General features: G+C 41.5%; 2 protein-coding genes across 3 annotated transcripts; both read left to right on the forward strand.

Annotated features, from left to right (window-relative positions):
- LOC104740351 (histone acetyltransferase HAC12-like) lies at positions 436-2,000 on the forward strand. 2 transcript variants are annotated; one of them, XM_010460913.2, is made up of 5 exons: positions 436-626; positions 851-923; positions 1,081-1,195; positions 1,410-1,553; positions 1,684-2,000. In XM_010460913.2, the coding sequence occupies exons 2-5, from the start codon at positions 877-879 to the stop codon at positions 1,762-1,764; spliced, it is 387 nt and encodes a 128-aa protein (XP_010459215.1). In that variant the 5' UTR covers positions 436-626; positions 851-876; the 3' UTR covers positions 1,765-2,000. The 2 variants fall into 2 exon arrangements, with proteins under 2 accessions (XP_010459215.1, XP_019091295.1); XM_019235750.1 differs by having other exon boundaries at positions 455-626; positions 840-923.
- On the forward strand, positions 9,320-15,052 carry LOC104743344 (histone acetyltransferase HAC12-like). The gene is made up of 9 exons (XM_010464441.1): positions 9,320-9,760; positions 10,079-10,467; positions 10,782-10,896; positions 11,102-11,363; positions 11,449-11,841; positions 11,970-12,097; positions 12,203-13,810; positions 13,939-14,954; positions 15,049-15,052. The coding sequence occupies exons 2-9, from the start codon at positions 10,250-10,252 to the stop codon at positions 15,050-15,052; spliced, it is 3,744 nt and encodes a 1,247-aa protein (XP_010462743.1). The 5' UTR covers positions 9,320-9,760; positions 10,079-10,249.

The raw sequence follows: 15,125 nt of genomic DNA on the forward strand, positions 1-15,125 counted from the left end.
CGTCATCTTTAGTGCGAGTTAGGTTTTTAAAAACCCTTCGGAATATTTGTATTCCAATGTGGCAATTTGTCGTATTGTGACCGGCGAATCGTTCTTGGATTGTTCCTCGCCATTTCATGTGGACTATCTTCTTTGTGGTTCACCTTATCTTTTTTGCTTTTACGCATCTTTATTATTTGTACTCTTGTTATGTTGGGTTGTTATGGTTCGTTAGGAACCCGTTGATCTTTGTATTATTACTTTCCCATGTAAGTTTCTTGACCGCTGAAAAACTCACTTTAAAGGAGAGTTTCATGTCACTAACTTAATGAAATGGGGTTTGCACCAAAAAAAAAAAAAAACTGCAAGGGTAAAGTCGTAAATTATTAGACGGGCATAATAAACATGCATAATTTGCAATCCGAGTCAGAGACTCTAAAAGAACAGAACTTACCGGATTAGGAATTTTCGTCTAAAATTAGCTTAACTTATCTCGGTTACAACATCTCTTTCCGAGAGATTTCTCATTTTAGTTTTACTCCTTGCTTGCGTGAATTTTTAGAAGCGCACGCGAAATCGTCTGTTCATCCGACTTTACTTTACCGTTCTTGTGTTGTTCGGAGAATCGATCATCATCGTAATTACAGGTAACATTTTCTCTGTGGGATCCGATCTTTTGCGGTGGAAGATTGATTCTTTCATTTGAGTAGCAATTTAAGGTTGGATGGAAGTCTAGCTAGGTTTTATGTTGGGGATACAGACAATATATCTCAATACACTTCTTCTGATCGAGACAACTATTAGGTTTGCTTATAGTTGGTGTTTCTACTGATGGATGCTTCCTCTGCTGTTGAATTTGGTGTTGCTTTAGGGCTTCCTCGTTACAGTACTTCTCTCATGGACAATGATTTTTTGCAAATTCGCCGTTACATGCGAGACGTTATGTAAGCCTTCAATTATATTATTTTTCCCGTTAGTTGCTGCTGTATCATGAACTGAGTTAATGTTACTGGCAAAGAATTTGTTACTGTTTTTTCGGTTCTGTAATCCTGCATAACTGCTTTGTTTCTTAAGACCTAACTGATCTTACAATCTTTCCAGCTTCGTCAAGTTAGAGAAGCAGAATCCCTTTCCGTCTGATGATGAATCAAAGGCCAAGTGTTTAGATGTTGCTAAACGCTTAGAGGAGGGACTTTATATAATGGCTATGGCAAAGGTATACCAAATATATATATATATATATATATATACTTGATTTAGTAATTAATTAGCATTTAGGATTTGATTTACGGAGGAGATTCAACTAATTAAACAAGATAGTCTGATGCTTTTCTGACATGTTGTCACTGAATCCAGCTTGTTGACGTTATGTCGTTACTTATAGATATTTCTTTTCGTTTGTGAGGCTTTCTAACTTTAAAAACTTACAGGAGGATTACTTGGACCTGTCAACCCTTGAATCTCGCTTGACAAGCTTAGTAAAAGGCAGACAATTGAATAACTACGATCAGCAAAATGCTAATTCTTCTTCGCTTGTATCAACTACGCCAGAAGTTTCTGCTGAACCAACTATGGTACATTGTATATTTAATCATGCTCCATGAGCTTTGTGAACCCCACTAAGAGGCGTATCTTCGAACTTTCCATATAATAAACATTCTGAACTTTGTGAAGTTCCAATATTTAATTATTTTATGTGTGCAGAAGGATAATGAGAAGAACAGAGATCAGTACGAGACAGAGATTGCAGAGAATCTGAAGTCGGTGGTGAGCCTTGAGAGCTGAAGATTATCATTTATCAGAAAGGTCTATTCCTACTTGCTTGGAAACGTTTACATGGTTGATGTTACAAGGCAAGAGATCATAATATCATATATTGCACAATATACTATAATAGCTGTTGCAGTGTTACTGTATTATTTGCTGCTTGTAAGTTGTAAGATCTTACCAATGGTAAACACAGGTTATGATTTGTTTCCGGTTATGGCTTGGAGTATGTGTAAATTTGAATGGTTTTGTTACACTACTCTTTGGTAAATTGGTACAGAAAATAAAAAGTACACTTAGCTAGAAGTAGTTTTGTGAAATTAAAATCAGAGCAAAACTACAAGGATGAAGATTCAAATTATTAGAAAATTTTAATCGGACGGACAGGAGCGCATGTATCTGGTCAGCTGTTCGATTTTCTTCATTGGTTCCCACAATTAACTTTTGATGATTTTGTATTCTGACATAAGGTAAGTGTTATTTAATGTGTCTTTTTTTTTTTTTCTTGTTACTTTTACTTTTTTTTTTGGTTTTGCCAGCAGAGTACAAAAATTAGCACAAACGAGCCAATTAGACGGAAAATTGTTCACATAGGTAATTGGAAGCGACTCCACTCTAGCTCTACGTGCCAGCTTGTTCGCTCTACCATTTTGTGATCTGAGAATCTGAACAACAGAGAATGAAAGAAATTCATCCTTATCTTCTTCAATCACGTCCAGATATGTCTTGAAAGCAGGCCACTCGGAAGGCGAAGAAACCATCTTCACCAAATCAGAACAGTCTGTGAGAAAAACTACTTTCTCATTATCCGCACCAATCATACATCTCATTGCCCAGATTAGGGCTTCCACTTCTGCATGGAGAGGTGACAAGCTACGTCGGGAATTAGATGCACCCATAGCGGGAGATTCTCCCTTAGGAGAAATGCAATACCATCCTCTACCCATAAACTGGTCAGTCACCTTCCAAGATCCATCTACAAAGCATCGATGACTAGACCCATAACCGTGAACCGTGTCACAAGTCTAAGCCATAAACCTGGATAGGGGTCGAGAATCACTCTGAGGGAAAGATCCTAGGGGTTCTTCCTGCGCTGAGGACCAAAGCTTTGATTCCTCTTCCGCTATCCATAAGATTGCTACCGGATTGGAGTCCAAATTGCTAAATAATTTATCATTGCGAGCCTTCCAGATATACCATAAAATCCACGGAAACACTTCTACCGAAGGAATGTCCTGAAACCTCCAAAATAATGAGTCCATATTATCATAGACAGAGTTCGAGGGAAAACAACCCGAAGATGTCAGGAAGTGGGACAAACCCCAAACCTGCCGAGCTGGAGGACATAAGAAGAGAGCATGGTTGACCGTCTCCTCCGCCCCTCCACAAATTGCACATTCCATGTCACAACTTAGTCCACGACGTCGTAGATTAGTTGTTGTCGCCATACAACCCGTAATAGCTTGCCACAAAAAGTGTTTGAGCTTCGGTGGACACCGAATCTGCCAGACAAATGCCTGTAGAGGAATAATAGTAGGGCCGGAAACAGGGGAATCACTCTCCGGTTTCTGGCGCAAAGCTTGATATCCTGATTTAACAGTATAAACACCAGTTTTTGTCAAATGCCAACCCAAGCTATCCGGAGTAGTAAGATTGCCAAGGGGTAAAGCAGATATAAAGGCTACATCCTTCGGCTCGAAAAAAGCCGAAAGCAACGCCAAGTTCCAGGAATGTGAAGTCCTGTCAATGAAAGTTTCAACTCTAAGTGTTGCATCGATTGGCGATCCTGAACACAATGCTGGTCTCGGGGATTGAGCAGGAATCCAGGGGTCAGACCATACTGAAATGGAAGCCCCAGATCCGACCCTTTTAATGAGTCCTTTGTTCACCTGAGAGCGAGCAGAAATCATAGTTCGCCATCCATAAGATGGAGAATAAGATTTAATTGGATCAAATGGATCAGAATGCCTATAATATCGTCCTTTGAAAACCTTTGCAAATAAAAAATCAGGGACAGAAATCAACCGCCATAGTTGCTTAGCCAGCAATGCGGTATTAAAATCATCCAGACACCTAAAGCCCAAGCCTCCCTCCCTTTTATCAACACACAACCTGTCCCAAGCGATCCAATGTAAACCCCATGTTTCCCCTGAAGAACTCCACCAGAAGTTGGAGATTGCACTAGTAAGTTTCTGTGTAACTGTTTTCGGGACTCGAAAACAGGACATAACAAAGGTAGAGACAGGGGTCGCAACCGATTTGATCATGACCTCTTTCCCTCCCCGAGACAGTAACCTAGCCGGCCACCCACCAGCTTGTTTTTGCAACCGATCCTGGACAAAGGAAAATATTTTGGTTTTCGACCCACCAAGACTTTCCGGGATTCCCAAGTATGAGCTCATACCACCCAAAGTGGTAATACCCAAAATGCCTTTTAAATCCTCACGTATATCCGCATCTACTGTATGTCCAAATTGAACAAAAAATTTCTGAAAGTTTATTCGCTGTCTAGAAATCCGTTCATATTGTCTGAGAATCCCCAAAATAACTTCACATTGCTCCTTCGTAGCCCGACAGAAAAACAGACTGTCATCTGCAAACAATAAATGAGAGATCGCCAGACAAGCAGTGGAGACCTTAATACTCGTAATAAGTTTAGACCTTTCCGCTTTTCGTAGATTTGCAATAAGGACCTCAATACAAAGGATAAAAAGATAAGGTGACAAGGGGTCTCCCTGCGGAGCCCTCTAGATGGAATTATGGATCCCTGTCACAAAATCCAAATTTCCGCATTAAATGTTCAACAAAAGACCATTCTACCCGATCATAAGCCTTGCTCATATCTGTTTCGATGGCCATGAACTTACCCTTGCATGAAGAGTTGGTGCGTAGTCCATGAAACATCTCCTGAGCAATCAAAATATTATCCGAGATCAAACGTCCTTCTACAAACGCCGATTGTGTCTCAGAAATCAATGCTGGCAAAAACTTACGTAGTCATTGGCATAAGATCTTCGAAATAATCTTGTACCCAACATTACATAAACTAATTGGGCGCCATTCAGACATCCGGGTTGGTTTATCCACTTTTAGAATAGGACAAATATTTGTCCTATTTAGACGTTTGTCAAAGCTATCATCGTGAAAGAAGGAATCTACTGAAAGCTTTAGATCAACCTTAACCGTGTCCCAAGCTCGCTGATAAAAAAGGGCCGTCATACCGTCCGGTCCAGGAGTTTTATCAGGATGCATCATAAACTGAGCCTCTTTGATTTCCTGTTCTGTGACTGGTTGAGTCAGTGTCTCATTAATCTCACTCGTGATAGACATGCTTATTTCTCCCAACGATTCCTCAATATCTAAGGGATCTGTGGATGTGAAAACCTCTTGAAAATAAGAAACTGCAATATCCTGCACCTGAGTCTCCTCCGTGGTCCAACGCCCGGACTCATCATGTAGCCCGACAATACGATTTTTAGCTCTTCTCAATTTAGTCTGGGCATGAAAGTAACTTGTATTTTGATCCCCGAAACGCATCCACCTACACCGGATTTTCTGATACCAGTAGATCTCTTCATCCCTATAGGCTTCACGCAGCTTCCAATTCAATTCCGAAATAACCTCCACGGAAACAGAGTCAGCCGCCTGGGCAGTTGCTAAGTGAGATTTTAAGTCCTCAATCGTTTCCCGGCCAAACAGGGCCTGCGCTTTCCGCCATCGGGAAATTGCTTGGCGACACTTTATTATTTTGTCCATTAAATTCCCAGTTACCCCTCTCTCCCCAGAGGCCCAACCCTCTGATATGGCTCCAAAGAAGCCCTCTTTCTCAATCCATCGTCGGTCAAACCGAAAAACGCTCCTCCCTCGCCGGACTTTATCCTCTAGAGAAGCTAAAACCGGTTTATGGTCCGAGACTATCATCGGTAAATACTCTGTAAACGCATCCCTAAATAAGTCATGGAGCTTCTCATTGGCTAGAGCTCTGTCAAGACGACAACGAATTGGCTTCTTATCCCGCCAACCACGCCAAGACAAGCTATCTCCAACTGCAGGAAACTCTAGTAATCCAGAATGCTGAATCATTGTGTTAAAACTCACAAAAGAAGATGCATGACGGAGCTTTCCACCTCGCTTTTCGTGGTTTCCTTTTAACTCATTAAAATCACCTATAAGAAACCAAGGGAAATCTCGAGATAAGCCAATCCGTGTTAACCGTTCCCACACAATATCTCGGTTTGTTGGAACCGGGTCACCATAAATAAAGGTAAAATAAATAACATGACCTTTATAAGTAAGTTCCAGATCAATCAAGCGATTCGACTCAAATAAAATAGAAACATCATAAATATTATTATAAAATAAGGCCAAGCCGCCACTACATCCGATAGGATCAACCGTTTTTAAATTTGAAAAACCAAAATGACCAACAAAAGGCTCTAAGACAGATAAAGGTTGCCTAGTGTCAGATAAAAATAAAAAGTCAGGTCTATGCTTCCCCCACAAATCCTTGAGATACCCAATAGTTGCTTTATTCCCGAGCCCTTGACAATTCCAACTCAAAATCTTCATTTATCCATGGTTGATTTGGGTGGCTTTGCTCCACCAGTTGGGCCTTCTCCTGTTCTTGGTTCTTCGGGTTTGCTCCTTCCCCAGCTTCTTTAGGGACAGGGCGTTTCTTTGGTGTTGTATGCAAGTACACACTCAACTTCCTAGAAGCAGCGCCTTTGAGAGCCAAAGGAGGCTTCACCTTGTTGGCCTTCTCCACTTGTGGAGCCACAACATGAGCTGTACCTGTGTCGATTTTCGTATCCATGGGACCATTCCCTGAATCCGCTGCCTCTCCCCCAATATTCGCAATGACCATGGCAGGATCCAAAGTAGGCTCTTCCACCGAATCATCCATGTATCCATCAGCCTGCTGCTTTGGATCACCAACCGTTTTGTCCTCAACCTCTGTCTCGGCCTCCTCCATCAGCTGATCAATGCTCTCCTCCGAAATTTTCCCTGCTGCTATCGAGTCCTGCAGAGCCATTATCGGACCTATCGCATTTGCCGGTACCAGAGTTTCACCATGGACCACTTCGGTTGAAGCATATTACATAGCATCAGAGTCAATGAACTGTGAAGCCAAACCAGCATCCGGAACTGATGACCATGCATCTACCAAAGTCGTTTCTTTTTCCATACTAGAGTATGAATCTGACTCTGGTTCCTGGAAGAGGGGTTTCCGAACCCGCTTCAATGGTGGAACCCCGAAAGTTGCAGTCTGGACCGCCACTCCGGGATTTGTCCCTGTTCCAACTCCTCCACCGGAGCTACACCCAAGGGCGGTGCAACGGTCGTGGTAGGTCTAGCCCTGTGGCGGTGATCATTAAACTGCACAGAGTTTTTGGACCGGCGGGGTTTCGATGAAGGTTCACCCGTTTCCCTTGAAGACTGATGCTTTGCCCCTCCATCCTGTTTTCCTTTAGGTGGACGCTGACTGGGCTGAGATGATCCTCGACTTTCCACATCCTTACCTTTTCCCTTATTCCTGTCATTCATGACAGCTCTTTTGTAACTCTGTAGCGGACGAACTGAAACATCTTCTACTGGATCATGCAAAGCCGGAGTAATCTTGTTGGTAGCCCACAGTGGGCATTGATCCACATCGTGACATAGGCTGGAGCACTTCTTACAACAGCCATGAAGACGCTCATAACGAAGGTTGACAATGGTCTCTTCCCCGTTATAAAACTCAATCACCGTATCAAAGCACAAGGGCTTAAAACCATTTACTGTTACTTTCACTCTCCCGCTATCAATATCCACCGTCTCCACCCGACCAAGCTCTGAACCAATGCTGCGGAAGGTTGGTTCAGCCCAGAACTGAAATGGGACATCCAAAACCCTGACCCAAAAGGTTAAGTCCGAAGGGTAGGCAGGATCCACTGTTGGACTCCAACGCAGCATGGACACCATCCAGCCATCGAAATGAAATGGACCCATCTGTAGTACCTCCAAGATATCCTCTTCATTGTCAAAATCAAACTGAAACGTCCCAAGCCCTAAGTCAGCTCCCACAACTCTTCCTTCCACATGCCAAAACTTGGGAAGCATGATCAGCAGAGATTTCATATCTTGCATCCTAGGATTCATACAGCGACCCACCATTGTTTTTGAGTATCCCGCTATCAAAGCTGAGTTATCAAAATATGGGATTTTGATTCTGCGTTTAGGAGCCATACCCTCATCATTCTTGTTCTCCAAATTCTTCCCCAGTAAAGCACTGTGAGATATGATGAAACTCAGCACCCAGACTCGTACACACCAACCATCCAAGGAAAGAGAACTCTCGGAAAATATAGCAAGGAAACCGAGAACTGAAACAAGGAAATAGAGAAAGTTGTGATGAGTACTAATGGCTACAACACGGTCCTTTATATATTCCCAAACATTCCAAGTCAAATAAGCTATTAATCCTACCGATTTGAAACATAAATGGCAAATGATAGCCACTTGATATGCCAGCACCAGAATAATATCCAAAATTCCCCTTGCGTTAGTATCTTCCAATCGTATCCTCTGTTTGTTTTCGAAGCAGAAAAGGCTAACGAAATTCTTGTGATACACCGGAATCAAAAGAGAATCTGATATCAACATTAATCCTGTCAAATAAAAGGAGCGAACCCTTGATATTCTCCCTTGCAAATCAATTCTCAATTTGGTTCGAATTGAGTTAAAAAATCTTACCCAAATCCAGCCTCTGCCATCACCGTTAATAGCAGATCGGGCAGACTAGATAGATCGCAAGGAATGAGAGATTTGGAATATCTCAATCACGAGGCCCATTAAAGCCTATCGAATCCCTCGACCCTGAATCCGCTTATCCCAAGAGAACCAAATAACCGAATTAACACCATATGATTTCACAATTCTGACCCAAATCAAGCCTCTGCGATCGCCGTTAATAGTAGATCTGGCAGACCAAACAGATTGTATGGAGTGAGAGATTTGGAATATCTCAATCACGAGGCTCACTAAAGTCGATCGAATCCCTCGATCCTGAATCTACTTATCCAAAGCGATCCAAAATACTAAATTAACACCATAGTTCCAAACGAAGATTAAATCGTCTCCGCTAAAACCATCGATTCGTATCCTTACATGCCAAAAGAGGCAAGATAGAGAAGACGAATCAGATATCCCGAGGACTGCACGAACCTGAAACCAATCCAACGCGATTACACTAAAAAACATTCAAAAACCTATATTCGCCGTCGCCTCCATTATNAGTTGTGGATTTGTTTCATTCATCTTGCACTCCTTGTCTGTTAGTTGCCTCTGTATTATGGATTACGTTATTGTTATTTCTATGTGGGCTGGGAATGATCAAACATATTACTACTGCTTTGGTTGCATTATGGCATATCTGCTTCATTTCTTAAGAACCGGAGATTTTTGTGTTCCGGTACTTGAGATTTCTTTATGGTTATTGCATAGGGGACTACTGCTNTTTTTTTTTTTTTTTTTTTTTTTTGTTACTTTTACTTACAAAATCAAAACGAAAAATCCCTAACTAAGGAAGAAAAAAAGAAAAATCAAAAAATCAAAAAAAAAAATCAAAAATCCCCAAATCGAGTGAGCGCCCGAAGAGCGTCCCCCAAATTCGAAGAAGTCCGACTGCGAAAAACAAACTCTCTTACAATTTTTTCAAAAACAAATTTGTGGATAATTCGTTTTTTATTTCTCGTCTTCTTGGGTTTATTTGGGTTTCTGGGATTTGTCTAACTTCGCTTGTTTGATCCTTCGTTATTTTTTTCCTTCCTGGGCTTGGCTTCGTGTGAGTTCGCACGTGCGACATCGGCTGTTTTTTTTTTTTTTTAATTGCTCCGTTCTTACTGCGTTTTTGAAGATTCGATCATCGTAACGTTTTTTGTATTCGTGACCGTTTGTGTGAGGGAGTGAATTATTTTTATTGCTGGGTTGTGCTCTTTGCGGCTGAAGTTTGCTACTTCTGTGAATCATTTGCAAGGTTGGATTGAAAATTCTAGGTTTTTATTTTTTTTTATTCTCTTTAATTTAATTCATATGTTATTGCTCTATGATTCTAGTTCAATTGAATTGAGATATAATCATGCCACTTCAGTTTTAACAAGAGTAAGAGAATTTTTTTTTTTTCAGGAAATTTTCACNTTTTTTTTTTTTTTTTTTAAATTATTGTCTTTAATTTAATTCATATGTTTTTTGGATACACTTGTGCTATTCCTTGTATGATTCTAGTTCAATTGAATTGAGATAATATCATGTCACTCCAGTTTTAACAAGAGTAAGAGAATTTTTTCATTTTCAGGACATTTTCACGGTGCTAAGGTGTTAAAGAGATCATCTGAAGAATAATTTTGAAGAGCAGGAGATGAACTTTCGATCATCTGGATTCTCTGGGACACAAGAGTTATGCAGTGTCTGTTAGTGCTAGTTGCAAGAAGTTTTAGGAGAAGGCGACGCAAATTTAAGAGATAACATGAATGTTCAGGCTCACATGTCGGGACAGGTTCCGAATCAAGGGACTATGCCCCAGAATAATGGCAACTCTCAAATGCAGCAGAATTTGGTTGGTGCTGCTACTGGTGCTGTTACTGCTCCCGGTGCTAGTACTGGTGTAGTAGGGCCTTCACGAAACATCATTGGTGCCATGGATCATGAGGTTCAGAAACTTCGACAATACATGCAAACTCTTGTGTAAGCCTTCAGTTTTCAGCTACATTTTTTTTTGTATCCTCCCACTTTAGCATGTCTATGAGTTGTGGATTTGTTTCATTCATCTTGCACTCCTTGTCTGTTAGTTGCCTCTGTATTATGGATTACGTTATTGTTATTTCTATGTGGGCTGGGAATGATCAAACATATTACTACTGCTTTGGTTGCATTATGGCATATCTGCTTCATTTCTTAAGAACCGGAGATTTTTGTGTTCCGGTACTTGAGATTTCTTTATGGTTATTGCATAGGGGACTACTGCTAACTGATCCTTCTTGATCTTCCGTTCTTTCCAGATTTACCATGTTACAGCAACGGCAACCATCTCCAACTGATGCTGCATCAAGGGCAAAGTATATTGATGTTGCTAAACGTATAGAAGACGGGCTTTTTAAGATGGCTACCTCAAAGGTATACCAAAATATTTCTGTCTGCCTTAAGGAAAAATAATTGATTGGTACGTAGCATTTTAGGGTTTGGTTTACTGGGGAGTGGGGAATTCCAACTAGATTGGCTGATACTTTTTGACATGTTGCCTCTAGATCCAGCTTGTTGACTCTTGTCCTTACTTAAATTCTTTCTTTTCATTTGTGGCACTTTCCAACATGTACTTCAGGATGATTATATGAACCGCTCAACCCTTGAACTTCGGATTACAAGCCTAATAAAAGGCAGACCTGTAAATAACTACAGTCAGCGACATGCTAATTCTTCTTCGGTTGGAACGATGATACCTACTCCAGGATTATCACACACTGCGGGTAATCCTAATTCGATGGTTACATCCTCTGTTGATGCTACAGTAGCTGGCAACACCAACATCACAAGCACAGCCGTGAACACTGGAAGCCCTCTAATTGCTGGTGGGGTGCATAGAGGTTCTTTTATTAATGTGATCGTAGATATTTTTCCTGGATATTTTTTTATCTCTTGTTTCTCTGACACCTTGAAACTTGTTTGTAGGTAATATGTCTAATGGATTCCAGCATTCTTCGAGAAACTTTTCTCTTGGTTCTGGAGGGAAAATGGCTTCCATGGGTTCTCAGAGAAGTACTAGCCAGATGATTCCGACACCCGGGTTTGTGAACAGTGCTAGTAATAACAACGGTGGTGGATTTTCTGCTGAGCCCACAATGATACCTCAGTCGCAGCAGCAGCAGCAACAACAAAGGCAGCATACAGGTGGGCAAAATAGTCACACGTTGTCCAACCAAATGGCTGCTGGCCTTAGACCTGACATACAACCAAAGCCGTCTGGGGTGGCCAATAGCTCTGTAAATGGTACTGTTGGAGTGAACGAAAAAAGTGTAGACTCAGGTTCATCTTACACCAATGCGTCCAAAAAACTACAGCAGGGTAACTTGTCTCTTCTTTTTTTTTCTGTCCTGATTATCATATCTCACATGTACTGTCATTGTGGTTTGGCGATTGTGAATGACTAGTACATACCACTCAGAAAACTGAAAGCTTGTTTCATGTTTCAGGGGAAGGTTATAGCACAACAAATCCTGACCCCTTCCATGGAGCTATAACATCGGTTGGGACGGTGACAAATGCTCAAAATATCAAACCAGCAAGTTTCCAGTCGGTGTCCAGAGTTAACTCTTCTCTGGTGAGCAATCAGTCAACCTCACTATGCATGCAACAATGCAGACAAATTAAACACTTATCACTTTGAGTATTCGAAATTTCAATCTTCTTTTCTCATTATCTGCAGTCACATCAACAACAATTTCAGCAACCGCCTAATCGATCCCAGCAACAACCAAATCAGATTCAACAGCAGCAGCAGCAATTTCTCAATCAAAGGAAATTGAAGCAGCAAATCCTGCAGCAACATAGATTAGCAAGTAATGATGGCTTGGGGAAAGCTCAGGTGGATTCTGACATGATTACAAATGTGAAACATGAGCCTGGAATGGAGAACCAGAATCAAGCTATGCACTCCCAAGCATCTGAACGATTCCAGCTTTCTCAGCTCCAGAATCAATATCAAAAGTCTGGAGAAGACTGTCATGCAGACGCTCAGCCTCTCCCAGTCAAAAGTCAGAGTGATATATGCACATCACTCCCTCAAAATAGCCAACAGATTCAGCAAATGCTTCACCCTCAGAATATAGGTACTGATTCTATCAACAGTTTTAGCAATCTTGCTGTTGGAGTAAAATCAGAATCCAACCCACGAGGTCAGTGGCCTTCCCAGTCTCAGGAACACACGCAAATGCCTAATGCTATCTCAAGTGAAAAGCACATTCAGCAGGATTTCCACCAAAGAATTACCGGATCTGATGAAGCTCAACCTAATAATTTGACTGGAGGGTGTGTTATTGGTCAAAATCATACTTCTAGTATATCAGAATCCCCTAATATGCAAAATTCTGTCGGTACGACATGTACATATGGTAAAATAAGTCGCGATCCCAAGTTCCGAAATCAACAGAGATGGCTCCTGTTTCTACGTCATGCACGGAGTTGCAAACCGCCAGGAGGGAAGTGCCAAGATCGAAATTGTGTAACGGTTCAGAAACTATGGAGTCACATGGACAATTGTTCTGAACCAAAGTGTCCGTATCCCCGTTGTCTTCCCACAAAGGAATTGATTGGCCACTATAAAAACTGCAAGGATCCTCGATGCCCGGTCTGTGTGCCTGTGAAGACCTATCAGCAACAAGCTAATGTGCAAGCCCTGGCCCGTTTAAAAAGTGATAGCAGTGCAGTGAGTTCAGTGAATAGATCTGTAGTATCAAATGTACCATTACACGCTAATGCTGGAACGGTTTCTGGTGCCCCTCGTTGTGCTGATACTTTAGATAATTTGCAACCTTCAATAAAGCGATTGAAGGTGGAGCAATCTTTTCAACCTGTGGTCCCTGAGACTGAAAATTGTAAACGCTCCATTGTTTCTACTACAGAGGCAGATTTACCTCAGGATGCCGAGAGAAAGGATCATAAGCCATTGAAGTCAGAGACCGTGGAAGTGAAAGCAGAAATTCCTGATGTTCCTTTTCAAACAGGATTTGGCATTAAAGAAGTGAAAAATGAAGCTGTTGATAATGTTCCCAAACCTAGGCTTGTCAGTGAACATGGTTTATCTGGTGACTCGCCAAAGCAAGAAAACATCAAAATGGAGAAAAAGCCTGAGCCGAAGGAAGAAGATCTGGTGGACAATCCTGAACGTGCATCGAAATCTGGAAAACCAAAGATAAAAGGTGTTTCCTTAACCGAATTGTTCACTCCCGAACAAGTGAGAGAACATATTCGTGGTCTTCGTCAGTGGGTTGGCCAGGTTTGCAATTTTTTTTTCGAAAAATTTACAGAGAAGCAAGTTTTATTCATATATGCTATATGTTNCAATATCAAAAGTCTGGAGAAGACTGTCATGCAGACGCTCAGCCTCTCCCAGTCAAAAGTCAGAGTGATATATGCACATCACTCCCTCAAAATAGCCAACAGATTCAGCAAATGCTTCACCCTCAGAATATAGGTACTGATTCTATCAACAGTTTTAGCAATCTTGCTGTTGGAGTAAAATCAGAATCCAACCCACGAGGTCAGTGGCCTTCCCAGTCTCAGGAACACACGCAAATGCCTAATGCTATCTCAAGTGAAAAGCACATTCAGCAGGATTTCCACCAAAGAATTACCGGATCTGATGAAGCTCAACCTAATAATTTGACTGGAGGGTGTGTTATTGGTCAAAATCATACTTCTAGTATATCAGAATCCCCTAATATGCAAAATTCTGTCGGTACGACATGTACATATGGTAAAATAAGTCGCGATCCCAAGTTCCGAAATCAACAGAGATGGCTCCTGTTTCTACGTCATGCACGGAGTTGCAAACCGCCAGGAGGGAAGTGCCAAGATCGAAATTGTGTAACGGTTCAGAAACTATGGAGTCACATGGACAATTGTTCTGAACCAAAGTGTCCGTATCCCCGTTGTCTTCACACAAAGGCATTGATTGGCCACTATAAAAACTGCAAGGATCCTCGATGCCCGGTCTGTGTGCCTGTGAAGACCTATCAGCAAGCTAATGTGCAAGCCCTGGCCCGTTTAAAAAGTGATAGCAGTGCAGTGAGTTCAGTGAATAGATCTGTAGTATCAAATGATGCATTACACGCTAATGCTGGAACGGTTTCTGGTGCCCCTCGTTGTGCTGATACTTTAGATAATTTGCAACCTTCAATAAAGCGATTGAAGGTGGAGCAATCTTTTCAACCTGTGGTCCCTGAGACTGAAAATTGTAAACGCTCCATTGTTTCTACTACAGAGGCAGATTTACCTCAGGATGCCGAGAGAAAGGATCATAAGCCATTGAAGTCAGAGACCGTGGAAGTGAAAGCAGAAATTCCTGATGTTCCTGTTCAAACAGGATTTGACATTAAAGAAGTGAAAAATGAAGCTGTTGATAATGTTCCCAAACCTAGGCTTGTCAGTGAACATGGTTTATCTGGTGACTCGCCAAAGCAAGAAAACATCAAAATGGAGAAAAAGCCTGAGCCGAAGGAAGAAGATCTGGTGGACAATCCTGAACGTGCATCGAAATCTGGAAAACCAAAGATAAAAGGTGTTTCCTTAACCGAATTGTTCACTCCCGAACAAGTGAGAGAACATATTCGTGGTCTTCGTCAGTGGGT

The sequence above is a fragment of the Camelina sativa genome, chromosome 14 (assembly GCF_000633955.1).
Source record: "Camelina sativa cultivar DH55 chromosome 14, Cs, whole genome shotgun sequence".
Classification (NCBI taxonomy): domain Eukaryota; kingdom Viridiplantae; phylum Streptophyta; class Magnoliopsida; order Brassicales; family Brassicaceae; genus Camelina; species Camelina sativa.